Source organism: Zingiber officinale, chromosome 10B (assembly GCF_018446385.1).
Source record: "Zingiber officinale cultivar Zhangliang chromosome 10B, Zo_v1.1, whole genome shotgun sequence".
Lineage (NCBI taxonomy): Eukaryota > Viridiplantae > Streptophyta > Magnoliopsida > Zingiberales > Zingiberaceae > Zingiber > Zingiber officinale.
The window spans coordinates 17,875,476-17,892,342 of NC_056005.1; the positions used below are offsets into that span (position 1 = coordinate 17,875,476).

General features: G+C 38.8%; 2 protein-coding genes across 2 annotated transcripts; one reads left to right on the forward strand and one right to left on the reverse strand.

The window, feature by feature from the left end:
* Positions 1-1,883: 1,883 nt before the first annotated feature.
* LOC122030198 (putative lipid-transfer protein DIR1) lies at positions 1,884-2,394 on the forward strand. Its single transcript, XM_042589373.1, has one exon. It carries the CDS (start codon positions 1,919-1,921, stop codon positions 2,219-2,221), a length of 303 nt encoding a protein of 100 aa, XP_042445307.1. The 5' UTR covers positions 1,884-1,918; the 3' UTR covers positions 2,222-2,394.
* Positions 2,395-3,643: 1,249 nt separating this feature from the next.
* Positions 3,644-8,321, reverse strand: LOC122030258 (protein CMSS1-like). Its single transcript, XM_042589438.1, has 6 exons — positions 7,878-8,321; positions 7,147-7,342; positions 6,883-6,955; positions 4,385-4,437; positions 3,986-4,099; positions 3,644-3,901 (listed from the first exon to the last, which is right to left on the reverse strand). The coding sequence occupies exons 1-6, from the start codon at positions 8,236-8,238 to the stop codon at positions 3,766-3,768; spliced, it is 933 nt and encodes a 310-aa protein (XP_042445372.1). The 5' UTR covers positions 8,239-8,321; the 3' UTR covers positions 3,644-3,765.
* Positions 8,322-16,867: the final 8,546 nt, after the last annotated feature.

Below are 16,867 nucleotides of genomic sequence, written 5' to 3' on the forward strand. Positions count from 1 at the left end.
CTTCGACTTATACCTAATCATCCCGGGTCCACACCTCTATGGAAATGCTTGCTTAAGATGTCAAAGTTTAAGTCTTCATGACCAAGATGACTTGAATATCTTAAGTCGAAGGAAACTTGCACTCGAACTGTCGTAAGAGCTTTATTGACATATTCATATATGTAGAGAATCATATGAAGTCTTACAGCAGGTCACTTTAATAAACTAGTTACCATAACTAGCATTCACATTTAACTCTCGACATCCTAATGTCTCCAGCCAGTGAGGAACAACTGCTTGGTTAGACCAAGGAGTATAATTCATGCTAGTCTCATAGAATTAATGATATTCGAACACATCAATTTGTTGACTAGGGAAGATTTCAATACTTTCATAATTGTACATATAGAGATGCTCATTAGTCATGATCCAATCACAAATTCTTTCATGTTATGAATCGTATTGCGAACATTCAATAAGTGAGTTTAAGATCTAAGTAAACACATATAGAATGTGTTCTCAAATATTAAATATTTATTTATCCAATAAAAGTACATATCATAAGATGATTGCCTTATATCACCTCTTAAATATAACACTATTAACAACGTGCAGCGGACGCTACAAATGCGTTGTTATTATCTAATATTATCGTGTGTGTTGATAAAATTATATTAACAACGTATTATTTTTACACACTGTTTAAATATAATAATATCCATAGCATAATTTATTAGGTGTACTGTAAATGCTATTATTAACAATGTGTTATAATCGTGTGTTGTTGATAATATGCTGCAAAAAACCAAATTTGTTGTAGTGGATGGATGCGCCCGCGTTTTCTGGGATAAACGGCTACGTTACCCACGTCTCCTAGGATAAACGTCTACGTTGTCTATGTCCTTTGGGAGGTAACAACTACGTTATCTATGTCTGTCGAAGATAGTGACGCAATAAGCCATGTAGAATGCAAATCTAGCCTAGGAGAATCGGGATATTGAGCTGAGGGGGAGTCGGAGACTGAGCTGTTGGAGATGGGAGACTAAGATGTTGGAGTTAGGAGACTGAGCTATTAGAGTCCGAGGTTGAGGGAGCTAAAGGAGTTGAATATGTTGCCTTGACACTTTCTACTCCCCTTAACGTACACCTCTGCTTGACCTTTAACGTATAGCTCTACTTGACTTTTGACCAAGGACTCGACTTCTGCAGCCTTGACCCTGCCATGTGGGGACTATCGGCCACATCATGGTGAAACCCCTATTATGATACTTTCACAATCCAGAGGGTGGTCTCGGTCAACAAACTTGAGTATCATACTCTCTTAATTTCATCTCACAACTTATTGAATGGTGATCGGCTCGGTCTCAGGGAAATTTTCATCGGCCACCAAGTTAAGTCGGAAAATACTTATGGAGATCCATTCAAATGACCAACATTCTTATATTTATCGTCCCACTAAAGAGATGTTTACGTATTCGCTCATTATCATCACCTTCATCTTCAGAAATTAGCCATAACCTACACAAGAGAGCCTCACCTAAGTACTACAAAGATTAAGTTCCGTTTCAGTTCTTTAGTTCGTTTTCTTTCAGTTTGGTATTCAAGTTTCATATATGGAATTATCAGTTTTATCCCCGAACCTGATGCAGAGGCATCCCCTGCTTGTTAAGCAGTTATCGCCGACCTGCGGAATCTTATCGCCACATGCAATAGTCCTAATGCCCTCACAAAACGCCATTAGAACAAGCAAACCACCCTGCCACAGCCAAATAAATAACATTGTTTAGTAAAACTAAGGGTATGATTCACCCGTGAACCCTCTGTTACCGCCGACCTTCACTCACGAGACTCAACCTCCCGTTGGATTAATTAAATACTACCTTTACTTCTATTTAAGCACTCACAATCATTTCACCGCAGTGCGCCACCAAATTACATAATGGAGAAGGCTGTGGCTCTTTTCTTCCTTCTCTCAGTCCTTCTCTCCTCCGGCGAACTCGCGGCGGCAGAGAGCAGCTGCAAGATGACCGAGCAAGGCATGATAGCGTGTCTGCCGTCGATGGCCGACGGAAAATCGCCGGCGGCGCCGTCGCCCAAGTGCTGCGCCGCCCTGGCCAAGGCGGACCTGCCGTGTCTGTGCAAGTACAAGGACAGCCCGGCGCTGCGGCAGCTGGGGATCAACCCCAAGCTCGCCGTGCAGCTCCCGGTCAAGTGCAAGCTTAGCTCGCACCCCGCGTGTTAATGAAGTTCCATCACCGCTGCTGCTTTCTGTTGAGAACTTGGGATGGACACTTGATGGACTCTGTTCAGCACTGACCTTGCTGTAGTTGTCTTCCAGTTTTAGTAACTTATTGTTCTCGTGCGCTGGCGTGCTTTCCGAATATCGCCTCTATTGTAGTTCTATTTTGTTTTCAATTCACGCACCTTTAATTGCCATAACCAAAACATATTAAAACTCAATAGTTAGAATCTGACCGCTGGAAAATGAATCTAGGTGTTTAATTAAATTAATAGTCACCTTTACGAACGAAAAATTAATTATTTGGGTAAGATTCATCATATCCATACAATAATAATGTTAGAGAATCCCAACAACAAACTACTATAACGGGTTTACTTATGAAAAAAATTATTTAAATTTTATATTATACTTGTCTTAGTAAAAAAAACTAAGAAAAGTATATTTTTTAACATCGGCCTAAAATATTTATATAAGCTTCTTTGATCATAGTATTGTCAATTCTAAAATATGGAACTAAAAAGAACTATATTTTTTTATATAAAACAACCAGAGAAAATTAATGATGAGAAAAATTCATAATAATATACTATAGCTGAGTCTCGAACTCTAGATCATTGATTGTTTCGCTTGTAGAATTACTAATAAACCTTGAAATTATTTTTAATGTGAATAGAAAAAAGGACATTAACGTAAATATATTTTAGGCTTCACCCAAATTAGTTAGTAAAAGAGAGAGATTTTTAATAAAATAATAATAAGATATTTAATTTTTAAATATAATTAATCATTAATATAGAGAAATATAATTTTAAAAAATTAAATAGAAAAATAAATAGAAAAGGATATAATTAATTTATAAAATATAATATTATTTAGATACTTTTAATAATAACTCTAAAATTTAACAAATAGTCGATTAGTCATATTTTAACCATTTAACATTGTCTTGTATGGATTATATCACGACCCAGTGGAAAATTTTTATCGGGATATAATCGATAACTCCATATATATATATATATATATATATATATATATATATATAAGAGAGAGAAATAATCAAAAGTCTATAGCTATGCTCCTTGAGGACCATTTTTCAATTGTATCCCACCACCTGCTACAAAATTACTGATATTTTAACAAATGTTCATAACTGTCTACGAGAATACAGTGGCTCATTACTGATATTGAACCAGACGCCAACCAATCAAGAATCATGGTAATTTTATACCCACAGGATGTCAGTAGAAAATGACAGACTTAGTAGTATAGGATCAATTTACCGACTATAAACTAATCATATGATTTACCTCCCGTCAGTATAATTTATAAACAGTATAATTTATAAACAAGCTATAAGAGACGTGTGAGATGAGTAATTATCTTTTGCTAAAAAAATATCATGACAATTTGCACTTGAAATTTGTCTGCGCCAAAAATTATGCCTGATTGATGAATTGGATTAGATTTTTAACAGTATTATAAAGAGAACAAAAACATCAATTAATACACACACAAAAAACACATTACATTTGCTAAACAAGCTAATTGTCATCGATTGGGTTTGACATCTTTTTCAGCTTCTCATTAATAGGAACCGCACCATATAAACAGATCTTCATCTCCCCTTGCAGAAGCCTTTGCTGAAAATGGCTCTTATAGAGATCCCAAAACTCGGTACTGCCAGGATAATTTAATAAACTCTAACTTAACGGCTTCAAAGGAGTTCATAATGATTATAGTTGCATGCCTAAAAGGCCTCACCTGACTTGTGGTAATGTAAGCAGTGAATAACCCTTGACATCTCTGTGCATATCAAGCAAAATTATGCCCGGGCGTGAAAGTGTCAATGCGTCCATGTTAATTAATTTATTTATCCTGGAAAACAGAAAGAAAAACAAAGGCATTTATCAGAGAAGATCAAATGACAATTTTAAGCATGAAACTATGAAATAAAGGGGAATTTAATAATATGACACTAGTAGTTTGCCAAGAACCAATATAGTAGTTTAACCATGTCATCTTTGATATAAGCATTCTATAAAGTTTTAGCTGTTTAAAGCTTCGAACATTCAACTAGAGTTATAACTTGTAATTGAAAGGTTGTTATGAAATGCACCAAGAAAATTTATATACATGGATGATGTGGAATTAGAATTTTACCTGCTTGGTGTACCACTTGCAATATTTACTCGGCTACTTTTAAGTGACGTTGCCTGTAGGGAAGTAAGGTATTAACAAAAGATTGAAGTTATGGAGATACATAATAGATGAGCATCATGAAAATCTACCAAGAGAAACGAAACTTAAGAATGAAAGTTTTGCAAAAGTCAACATAAAACATAGATTCCATCAAATAGGATTTCCTAAATGCATAAAGTCCATTATGTAATTATGATCTCTTCTATTATGACTCAACTTAGATTCCATCTATAATACACCAAATATAACTTCTGATATGCACAAAGTCCGCAAAATTAATTATGATGTCTTCCATGTCTTGTCTTAACTTTAGAAAATCAGTGATATAGGCTTGGATGATCAGAAACATTCCTAGAGTGCTTCTACCATAAAGCTTTATAAATCTCACCACATTGGATTTTGTACCAACAAGCATCCCAATCAACACTTTCCAGACCAATGTGTATTGTGCAAGGAGATTTATTTTTTGTTCAGGAATGTATTTCGTTAATGGTACTTTTTATTAATTTGCACTACTAATCAACAATTTTAAGACTAATATGTATTGTGAAGTTAAAATCATCTTTGTTTAAGGATGGATTTCACTAAATGATATACCTTTCAATGAATTAACAATAAATAAAAATGAAGACTGCAAAAAACAGCTCTGATACCCCTCCCTTGCTTAGGCAGTCCGAGATCCATCATCATCCAACCATTTACCATAGTGGAGAATCAGTCGATCTTAAATGACAAGCAAGGTTTAAAAAGTCATATAGATAATCAATATGTCAGGTATACATTGGCAAATGAATAGGTTGTTACTCTTTAGAAGAACTTCCTGGATGGCTGCAACTATCTCTAATATTAGAAGTGACAAATGGGTCAAACCAGACCATGTGCAGGGCTCAACACGACCCGTGCATGAGTCCTTCCATTCACTGCAATGGACCGGGTTGTGCATGACTTTGGACCTAGGCAAGGTTGGGCACAACAGTCTAGCAGGACCATGCATGTCCCAAGGTTAGGTCCAGCGGCATTTTTTTTTCTCCTTGAAATGCCCAATATATCCCTTTCAAATAATTAAAATACTAAATAATATTGGTATTACAGTCACAACTTATTAAATATGTTAAAATAATCCTGATTTTTTAAAGTGCTATAAATTTCTTTGAAATCATTTATAAATTCTCTCCAGTCCACCACTCATCAATCAAAGTTCATCACCCCTCCTACTCCAACCCAAACGTTCCACTCTCAACACCCATTCTTTCAAGTCTCAAATACCTCATCTCTCAATCCTCATACTGTAAAATCAAATCCTCGATGTGCCCACACAGTTGAAGTCAAGTTAGCATCGCCATCACCAACAAATATCTAGGTGAATTGCTTACCATGTGACAACAATATAGATAATATTGGCTGGTGGCCTATGGCTATAGACTGTCATTAGGTTGCACCACCATGACTGCAAGTTGAAATCCAATTGAGTGATATATCCAGATTTTCGATCAGGGACATGTTTTTTCTACTGGCCATAGGGGACCGGCCAGGACTAGATCTATTCCACAGAACAAAGGCTGCAACATTGGCTGCTAATGATTCCCCATAGTTTCATAGCAGCTCTTTCCCAATAATTAAAGGCAGTATATCAAAGATCAATGGCAGCATAATTCATGTATGAGTGTCAAATAGTAAATAGATATCCTCACATGTTTTGTGTTCATATGTATTTTTTTAAGAAAAAGATCTAATTTTTAAAGCATGTAATTACTTTAAAATAATAAAATATTTGTGTATATCTTGTGCATTTTTAACAATATTTATTATTCTGGTTTTTATGATTTTTTCCTCAAATCTCATCCTTTAATTCTTTTGTTTTTTGTCTCTTTCTTGGTCCATTGGGCCAACCAGAGGCCATCATACACCTGGGTAAGCACCTTCCTGGGCTGTGCTTCGATATCTATAACAGTAGCTCAAACAAAAATATTCCGCATAGCTCACTGATTGAAGTAGGCATAATCAATCAGGCACTTGCCCTCTCTCATACAGATCCATAAAAATAGCTTTTAAAAAGGTTCAATAACAACCTGATGAGTGCTACCATTAAATATTTTGAATCAATGCTTAGCATATCCAATTAAGGACATTAGTTCTCCCATTTAGGTGTGATAATGCATCAACTAAACTCCAATTTAGGGCCAAACTCATCAATCATATCTATCCATACATTAAGTTAAGGTTCAATTTATCGTAACCCTTAGTATTCTTTCTAATAGTTTCCTAGAACCTCTCTCTCACAAAAAAATTTAAGCAACCAACCTCATTTAAATGGACCATCATACAAGATCAGGATGATTAATAAACATAACACAAATCCATTCTGAAAAATGCAGTGGAAGTATAACCAAACAAAATGAGTGAAAGGAAAAAAAAAATGCAACACGGATGAGAATTTATTTATATGGCAAAAACCGTACCTGATCTTCCACTTTCATATGCTTTGCAAACAGTTTTGCAGGGAAACACTGCTTTGTAAAGGATTTCAATCCTCTAGAAGGTGAAAATATGTTAGTATATGTACAGGACAATTGGGTCGAGAGAAGTTCAGTTAATCAAACTTCAACAAATGGTAGGTAAATTGTTTGATTTATTCATAAATTTCAACAGCCTAAATAATACAATTTTCTGAGAGACAGAAATATGATAATTTATCACTGAAAGCCAGAAACGATGGAACTCACCGGAGAATCTCCAGGGACCTCGATGCAGATGTACTGATAATTATTAGTGCTGGGCTTCCTGCATCTATTTCCCCCTCCACAAGCTTTTCTTCTGTAAGCACCTCTTTCCAGGATGGTCCAAAAGCACTTTTAATGTGATCACTCAAATTGTCTAAGTCTTGTGCTATACCTTCAGCAAGCTTCACCATACATGAATCTGCCAAATTTCCAACACTGTGATACTATCCATTTGTTTCAAAAAATAAGGTCTATCTGAGAATGCAACTGATGCTAGATAGATCTTCGAAATCATTTCTTATTCTATTTTTTTTAAAAACTAAAGTTATGTTTGATGGAAGATAATTACTAAGCACTAGGTGACAGTTAAAGCATGGCTTGGTTTACAGAAAATTATAGCTGTACCCACAAAATGGGAAAAAAGTATTAAAAAAATCAAGCAACGAAACTATATACTATAAGCTCATAATCTGATTTTAACATAGGCAAAGATTGGCAAATAGGATTCAAACAAAAAGTAATTGCTTGCAAAATATAAGATTTCCATCCAACAATAAGAGAAATCCTATCGACAAGCATGACGATATGTCCAAACACTGGCACGAAAGCAGCTAAAATGCATCCAAAATACTAAGTTTATCAAGAGTAAAAAAAATGCAGCCCGTTTCAAGACACTATAATTGATGAACCAAAAGTACAACAGCAAACAATAATAAACCAATAAAAAAGGGCACCTTTGTAAGCATCCAACTCGAGAGGAGAGAGCTTGATTTTATTGGCCGATTGGAACCGATCGAGAAAGAAGCCGAGCTGCTGAGCCGCTGGAGCGGTTGAGATTAAGAACGTTGCCTCGCCACCATCAGACTCGTTGCTCTTCTCCACTTTCTTTCTCTCTTCCACTTCCTCCTTGTCCTTGTTCCTATCAGCGAGGATTTTGTTCTTGCCGAGGGGTATCATGTTAGGATTCTTGCTGCTACCATTGATCCTCTTTCTCTTGCCATTCTTATCGATTGATATGCTAGAGAGAGGCTTCCATTGGGATCGGCCAGGCGGCTTCATTGTTTTTGGAGCTTTAGATTTGCCGATCTCCACCATTGTTTCCGGCAGCAAGGCGAAGAGCGCGGTTTTAGGGTTCTAGAGCGAGCCGAACTACTATGTAGCGGTTCTGCAGCACGTGGCTATGTTTGTTTGCGAGGCTGAGCCTAGGCGATTAGTATCTCTATATGGGCCGGGCCTAGGCAATAATTAGAGGGTTTTTATTTTTAAATAAAAAATGTATAAGGTTTCTAAACAACTCCAAATTCAAATTTAGATATCAAATTAAAATCTCTGTATCCCATATTTAAAAATAATTTTAAATTAATCTTTGAATATAAATTTTGAATTTATCCGTTTAGAAGAAAAGGTAATTTTAATAAATAAAACCTTTTAAATATTATTGATCCGGCGGTAAAAATCCGGAACCCCATAAGGAGTCAACGCTGAGGGGAGGTCAAAGGGTCCAGTGGCTCGCCGGAAAAGGGCGAGCCGACCGGACTCAGAAGAAAGGGAAATCTGATAGTAAAAGGCACCCTGGTAGGGACCAGGGGTCCAACGCTCAAATAAAGCAGTGCGTAATGACCGAGCGGAAGGAGGTGCCGCCCGAACGGCGCAAAGAATCAAGGCCGTCCGGACGACGTTCATCGCCCGCCCGGCGGGCCGGGCACCCCAGTCAGACGGTGGGTAAAAGACGGGGACATCTTCTGACAGCCGTCAAGTCGTATGGTTGTGCCATACTTCTAGTCTGACAACGGGTGGTCCTACCGTCCCATCAAAGAACATGCGCGGACTGTGGCAGCATGGTGTCAGGTAAGCTCTCTGACAAGTGCATACCGTGGTATGGGTTGCTGACACGTACGCACCTCGGTGGGCGTGCATCAGTTCCTTCTCCGTCCTATATAAAGAGGCTATTACTTCGCCAAAGGTACGCATAATACAAATTTGACAGCCACTTTCTCCACCACTTACCTGACTTGAGCGTCGGAGGACCGTCGCCGGGGCACCCCTCCCGGCTCGGTTTTGTTGCAGGTTCGCCGGAGCACTCGAGGATCCAGCAGAGAGCGCCACGTGCCCAGCGTCCGCTGACTCTTGGTTCGGACAGGATCAATTATTATTACCGATATATAAAAGATTAGACAATATTAAAGTGGATATTAATAATAAAAGGTTTTGAGTATATATATTTACTAAATTTCTCCAAACAATCATATTTAATTTGGGGATGGCTAAAATGTGCACCCGAAGTTTTGAATTGTCCATACCTAAGATTTGAAAATGCATCTTTTTTTCTATTTTATCCAAAAAAAAAAAAAAAAATTCTTTCTCAATGTTTTTTTCTTCTCTCCTATATGTGTGTAATCTTTCTCTTCTCTTCGTTTCTCTTCTCTTCTCTTCTCTTCTCTGTCCTCATTTCTCTTCTCTCTTTGGAATAAGTATTACTACTTAATTACATTAACATTGTTGATAATGGTGGCTTACACTATCATAGGCATGGTCTAATTCAGATCAAGCTTAATGTCGATTTAATTTTCTAGATACAAGAATCACGTTCTAACTGAAAATTAGCTTAATATTGTAATACCTCTGAATATGTTGAAATAAGTAATGGAGGATATCATTGGACTCCTCACATCCTAAAAAATTCACATAACTTGAAATGAGTCCAATCATACTTGTCTATATTCATAATGGATTTCAAAACCTATTGATGGATTTGACCAGTCCGATTTGACTCATTTAAAGTCCTATGATTTTCTGAGGTCTGTTTTCCGGATGTGTTACAATGTTATGCTAACTTTCAGCTAGAACGTGATATTGGTCTCTGGAAAATTAGACTCACGTTGAGCCTGATCTAAATCAGACCAGGCTCAAAGATATGATTGGACTCATTTATGTTAGGATCGACTGAGCTAGAAGGGGGTGAATAGCTCGCTTCGATTTTTTGATCTCCTTAGTTGCACAACAGAAACTTAGAAGCAATACTAACTCCTTGTGTTTACTTGGTATTCACGTTATTGAGATGACTAATCCAAGGATCCACACCACGATCACAACATCCACTATAAACTTCTCCTTCTCAGAACAACTCCAACGTTGGAGAAACCTTATACGATTTACAAATCTCTCTCAAATGAAATATCTCACAAGTAAGAAGAAGAGAAGAGATTAGGATTTTGGTGCAGCTTCTTCTTCTTTGAGTAGCTTGAGGATGTAGCAACGATGAGAGCTTGTGCACTTGAACTTGAGCACTTGTGAGCAATGTAATAGTTATTCTTCTTTGTGTCATAATTGTTCCTTTTGAATACTTCAAAATCTAGCCGTTTCTCAGCTTTTTGTCGCCTCTAATCAATAGAAGGAAATCTCAATCAATTACAGATTTTCTGACTTTTCCGTTGAATGATCACTGACTTCGAATCAACGGCTGAGATTACTCTATTTTGAATCTTAATCAATTGGTGGGAGTCTTCAATCAATTGGTATCCTTAATCGATTGAGCAATCAATTTGACACTGTTCTTTTCTCTCGAAGAAAACCTTCCAATCGACTAAACTAATCGATTGGCCATGCTTAATCGATTTGGCAACTTTCTATGAGTTTGCAGATAGCCTCTGATCAATTGTACCAATCGATTAGGTCAGTGCTTAATTGATTAGATAATTCTTCTATACATCATAGAAAACCCTAATCGATTGCATGAATCAATTAGGATAGTCGTAATTGATTGGGAAATCGATTTGGCACCTCTTTTGTAAGTCACAGAAAGACCCTGATCAATTGCACCAATCGATCAAAAACTCTCTGTGCATCACAAGGTTCTAATCGATTGCACCAATCGATTAGACTTATGTCTAATTGATTGGTTAATCGATTTGGAACCATTGAATGTTTGCGATGATCAGTTACCAATCGATTGATAAACACATCAACTAATTTCAATTAATTACCTCATGCTAGAAACCTCCAATTCCCTGGACTTTGTGCCTAGAGTTTCCTCATCTCCAGGTCTTCGTCTACCCTAGCATTTAATCTTGTCGGGTTTCTACGATTTGCCAAGAATCCATTCCTCGACTTTCTTGGACTTCTCGTGCTTTGCATTTGATCTTCTAACATGCAAGGACTTCATCTTGCCGAGAATCTGACCCTTGACCTTCTTAGACTTCTCTTACCTTGCATCTAGTCTTCCAACCTACAAGGACTTCATCTTGCCAAGAATTCAGCCCTTGACCTTTTTGGACATTCTCTTATCTTGCAAACTTATAACTCAAGTTAGATCCAACATATTAACCTAAACTAAATAATTATCAATCATTGAAACTTCTCATCTAGGGTATGATTATACCAACAATTTTTTTATTTTTGATATTTGACAATTTGTTTAAGTTTATGCTAATTTTTAATATATAATATTATTAAGATGTATGATAGACATAAGAACTGCAATCAACATGAATTAATCAACAAGCATCTGTTGGTGCAAGTTGCACCAGAATCAAACCTGAGTTTTGATGTTGTCAAAGGTTCAAGTTAAGTCTTGTTGTGATCTAACAAGTTGACTGAGTGTGCAGGATGTTTACTCAACCGGGAAAGACCTAGTTGGAGGCTAGGCAGGAGAAATCTTAGCAGATCGTGGAACCTAAGTGTAAGTCCAAGTGGGTCGAGGGGACCGGATGCTTGGCGGTGTGATCGAGAGGTCTCTAGGATCGAAGATCAAAGGAAAAGTCCTAGGGAGCCGATCAAGGCTGAGTGAAAAGTCCAAACTAGATCTGGAGGATCTAAGTTTAGCAGGTAGGTTGAGGTAAACAACTGGAGGAGCGACAGTGAGGTCGGGTTCCCGAAGAGAACAACCTTAGATCGCTGATCCAACTGATGAAACCGGGAAGGTTTCAAAAGTTGAGATCAAGACAGTCCTACTGTCTTGCATATTATTCCTGCTTTATATTATTGCTCTAACATCTATTTTACAGGAGACTTTTTGGCTAATACTGTTTTGGGATCCGAGCTGAACGGTCAATCGAATAGTAGGATCGGTCGACCGAACCAACCAGAATCAGCACAGAAATCAGGTCAGATTAGAACTGAGTCCAAGTCAGATCAAAGCCTTATCGGTCGACCGAACTATAGTGACTCAGCACATGACATATCATCAGCACTGATCAGCAGTAAAGGAAATAGGATGATCGATCGACCGAACCTGAGGATCGGTCGACCGATCCAATCAGCATTTATTCTGCATTAAATGATGATCTCAGCAAAATCACGACGAACAAGGAAGAAAGTTGTTCGGTCGACCGAAAGGCGTGATCAGTCGACCGAACCATTAAAGACCAGTAAATGCAAAAGATCGAGCCAACTTTAAACTTCAGCCATGAAGGAAGGGAGCGGGTTCGGTCGACCGAAAAGTGGGATCGGTCGACCGAACCTCCAGTACACCTATAAAAGAAGGCTCGAAGATAGAGAGGCCCATAGAACTTTCTGATCATCTTCAAGTCTTCTCTCTGCGTACAGATTGTGCTACAAGTCATCGACTCCGCAAATCAACTCCGTCCGAAAGTACCGACCGAGCTTCAATCTACACACATAATTGTCGGTATATTTTCATATTGCACTTAATTTCAATAAGATAGTAGGACTATTACTTTCTTATTCTATTTGTACTTGTACGATATGCTTCTCTCCGAGGATTTCGGAGAGAAGAGTTATAGTGATTTGCCCATCGATGCAGTCAAGGACCGCGGGCCTTCAAGTAGGAGTCGAGCTAGGCTCCGAACGAAGTAAAAGAACATGTCTCTTTTTTTAATTTCCGCTGCTTAACTTTGGGTTTTAAAATACGAAAAGAAGAATTTTGAAAAGCGATATTCACCCCCCCCCCCTCTATCGTAAGTTTTCGATCTATCAGCATCATGTCATAAGAACTAAGAATCATGAACTTAAATACACTAAGTTCTCCCTTTGTCAAATATCAAAATGAAGATAATACAAAGAAAGACAACAATTATAATGAGCTCCCCCTCAATATGTGTGTAGGATCGAAAAGAATTTAGATATCTCCACAATGGTATGATATTGTCCACTTTGGGCCTAAGCTCTCATGGTTTTGCTCTTGGGTTCTACCCAAAAGGCCTCATTCCAATGGAGATATCTTTTCTCTTATAAACCTATGATCTTTTCCATGATTTTCAATGTGGCACTATGTTTGCAACCTTTCAACCCCAACAATCCCCCCTCAAACAAAGGACCACAGGCTTCCCACGTCCGATCTTTAACCCATCAGGTCTTCCTGTCCCTCGGTCCACCCGACCTACTAGGACTTCCTTGCCTAGCCGCAACTAGGACTTCCTACCTAGTGTCTGGTCCTCTTGATCCGAACATAAGAGCCCCCACTTTCTTTAATCGAGGTCAATATTGTACCTACATGGTTTAATCAGACCATAGCTCTTGTACATAGTCGGCGGTTAAACCTTCTGGCAGTTTGGGCTCTGATACCAATTGTAGGATCGAAAAAAATTTAGATATTTCCACAATGGTATGGTATTATCCACTTTGGGCCTAAGCCCTCATGGTTTTGCTCTTGGGCTCTACCTAAAAGGTCTCATTCTAATGGAGATATCTTTTCTTATAAACCTATGATCTTTTCCATGATTTTCAATGTGGGACTATGTTTGCAACCCCAACAATGTGCACCCAAAGGAAATTTACACACCCTAAAACATATAGAAACATAAACATAATCAAAACAATGGCACTTCCCCAAACCAATGAACGATTGAATAGACCCTACGTATCATGTAAGCAAAACACTCAGTAATGGAATAACAAGATGAAGTATACCTTTGTCACAACATAAATCCATAAACATAACATATATGATATATATCACATACAAAGAGTAACTTCAATATAACAAAAACATTCAAACACAAAATAAACATCCATACAAGGAACGCGGACTACATATGTCAAAGTGAGACATAGAAATCAACAATATCATCATGAGTAGGGCTCGTATCCACTGGGGGGTCAGCAACACTAGGAGGAGCGTCAACCACAGGAGGGATAACACTTACTGGAGGAGGAGGATGGCTTGACATCCACGAGCATACTAGATCAGTCAAGGAATCAATGCTTGTCTGTAGATTAATCTGTCAGTGCCCTATGGTCACAAGCTTAATGCGCACCTCAACCATCTCAAGAGCATGATCCATGAGCATATCCTTGAAGCGGGTATCCATAGTCTCCTCGAGCTCCAGAACATGAGATCAAAGATCATCATCATTGCTATACACGTCGTCATCATCATCATCGTCTTGAGTTGCTACCGCTGGAGCTCCAACCGGTGCCTGCTCTATAGCTCATAGTCGTGGCCCCTCACCCAAGCGACGATCGTCAACCCATCTCACGGTATCCCCCTCGGCCTCAATTCTAGATAACGAGAAGGATCGAGTCGAGACCCTTGAATACTTCTTTGTCATCTGCTGCACCCTGCCACATAAGACATTGATGCCCAAAGATGCTAACCACTCCGTGATGATATGTCTAAAGGGCATATGAACAGTATCATAGACAAGTGTGACAAAGTGAGTGATGCAATGGAAAGCGTTCAATGCAATGTTGATGTCAAGGGAATGACAGAAAGTGTATAGCATGAAAAGGTGAGAGGATCGAATAACAACTAGGGCACGAGTCACAATAGGTAACAAACAATTTATAATAACTTTGAACAAAGCATTGTCCCATGTGGATGTCCCAAGTGCCGAGAAACTGGTGATAGCGGCCCTAGGGCAGTATGGATAAGGCTGTCAGTAGATATACTCATACATAGAAGACAAAGAGATATGGTCAAAAGGCGAAGGCAGGATATCTGGTAAGGTGGGATAAAAAAATAAGAGCATCCATGGATGGACGACAATGTAGAAACTCTTGAAGAATAGTGGGAGGAAAGTTGATATTTCATTATGAAATGAGAGTACGATATGTCGAGTCCACACTAGGATGCAAATTATTGTAGAATTCGTTAACTAATGATTCATTGATAGGATGCTCACAATAGACAAGCTTTTGCAACTAATAGTAGGCAATGATCCGAACTACATCGTCACAGTGATGACTGAAGAAGGCTGGGTCAATTGACCAAACTAGAATAAGTTTGAACTTTTTTGAATTAAAAGCATGTTGAAGAAAAGCATTTGGAAAGTGAGAGTCAGTAGGTGGTTGATGGTGACGGGATGAACCCTCACCTGACTCTAATTGTTTTTGCTTCTTCCTAATGTTAAGGAAAGAATGCACCAAAAATACATGAGAAATGATAGCAATGAGATGGAATGATGCATGAATGAGATGCCAAATAAACCAATTAGCAAAGTGGACACAAAGACATAAACAACAATGTAGGGATTAGGGTTTTACCTTGGTGGCGGCATTGTTTGCCCAGCAAAGTGAATGGGAAGAGAGAAGGTGTAAAATACCAGAAATAGACGAATATTAGTAAGGGAATTTTCCGGAATTTTTGGAATTTTTTCGGGAGTTTTTCGGAGCTCGTACGGACGAGTTGACGGGGATAAAAACGGGGCTCGGAAAAGCCTGTTTAGGCTACCCTGTTTTAATGTTTAGGCTACCCTGTTTTAATGAGGAAAAGTTTTATTTTTCTTTTCTTATTCTTTTTCTTTTCCTCTTATTCTTCCCGCATGCCCTAGCCTTTCCCTTCGCTCGGCGATCTCTCTTCCTCCTCGCGCCGAGCCGCAGAACCACCTGTGCCCTAACCTCCAAGAACCCCAGCGCCGGCAGCCGGTTAATTGCCCTGCCCTAGCTTGGATTGCGAGCCCTCTCCGCCGCTGAGATCAGGAAATGCGCCGGCAACACTCAAGCCACTTCCGGTTTTCCCCCTTCTCGGCACCCTATCTCCGATCACCTCACATCAGAGCCGAACTCTCCTTTTTCCCTCATCTCTCGCGATGCCGGCCTTCTCCACGCCGAGTTCTGCACAGAGCCACCGCCGACCGAGCCACATCCTGGTCCTCTCCTCCGCGCGGGCTGCGCCCTTTGCTCCTCTGCCCCAGAACTCGAGCCGCTGCTGTCGACCGAGATTGTTTCTGCCCTAACGCCAGTTGCTACCACCTCTGTGCCTGCCGACGCCGCTGCCCTAGTGCTCTCTGCCTTGATCAAATCCACGGTGAGATTTAGTTTGGTTGGAAATTCTGTGAGTTCAAGAATTTGGATTAATTGCTGTTTTGGTTTGTTCGATTTGTTCCAGCAGCAACCCATTTGTGCTGGTAGCCACAGTTCTGGTGTGGATCAACAAGCACGGCTACGAGTTGGGTAAGGAAAATTAGGTGTTGCTGATTTTATGATGTCCTCATCTTAATTGGACAGTGGGAAAGAATTCTAATGGGATTTGCTGTGGTTTCCTTGATCCAGCAATTTATTTTGTTGCTAGCGGCGACAAGTTGATCTTCAGTTGTGCGGTTGACAGAAGCTTTAGAGTTGTGCAGATTTAAATTGGGTAAGATACTTAATTGAGTTTGTTTGGATAGGTTTGATTCATTATATAGTTGGTGGTTCATGTGTAGTTTGGTCGACTTGTGGTTAAGTTAGGAATGGAACCCTAAACTTTGGATTAGGGATAGTTAACTGTGATTAACTATTTAATTAGGGTTCCTGGAGAAAAATAATTTGGTTTAGCTATTTTGCT

Coding starts and splice junctions, on each gene's coding strand:
- LOC122030198 (XM_042589373.1), top strand. CDS start 1,919: ATGGAGAAGGCTGTGGCTCTTTTCTTCCTTCTCTCAGTCCTTCTCTCC.
- LOC122030258 (XM_042589438.1), bottom strand. CDS start 8,238: ATGGTGGAGATCGGCAAATCTAAAGCTCCAAAAACAATGAAGCCGCCT. Junction 7,343..7,877: donor CGAGTTGGATGCTTACAAAG/GTGCCCTTTTTT, acceptor GAAATTTGGCAG/ATTCATGTATGGTGAAGCTT. Junction 3,902..3,985: donor CTTACATTACCACAAGTCAG/GTGAGGCCTTTT, acceptor TTATCCTGGCAG/TACCGAGTTTTGGGATCTCT.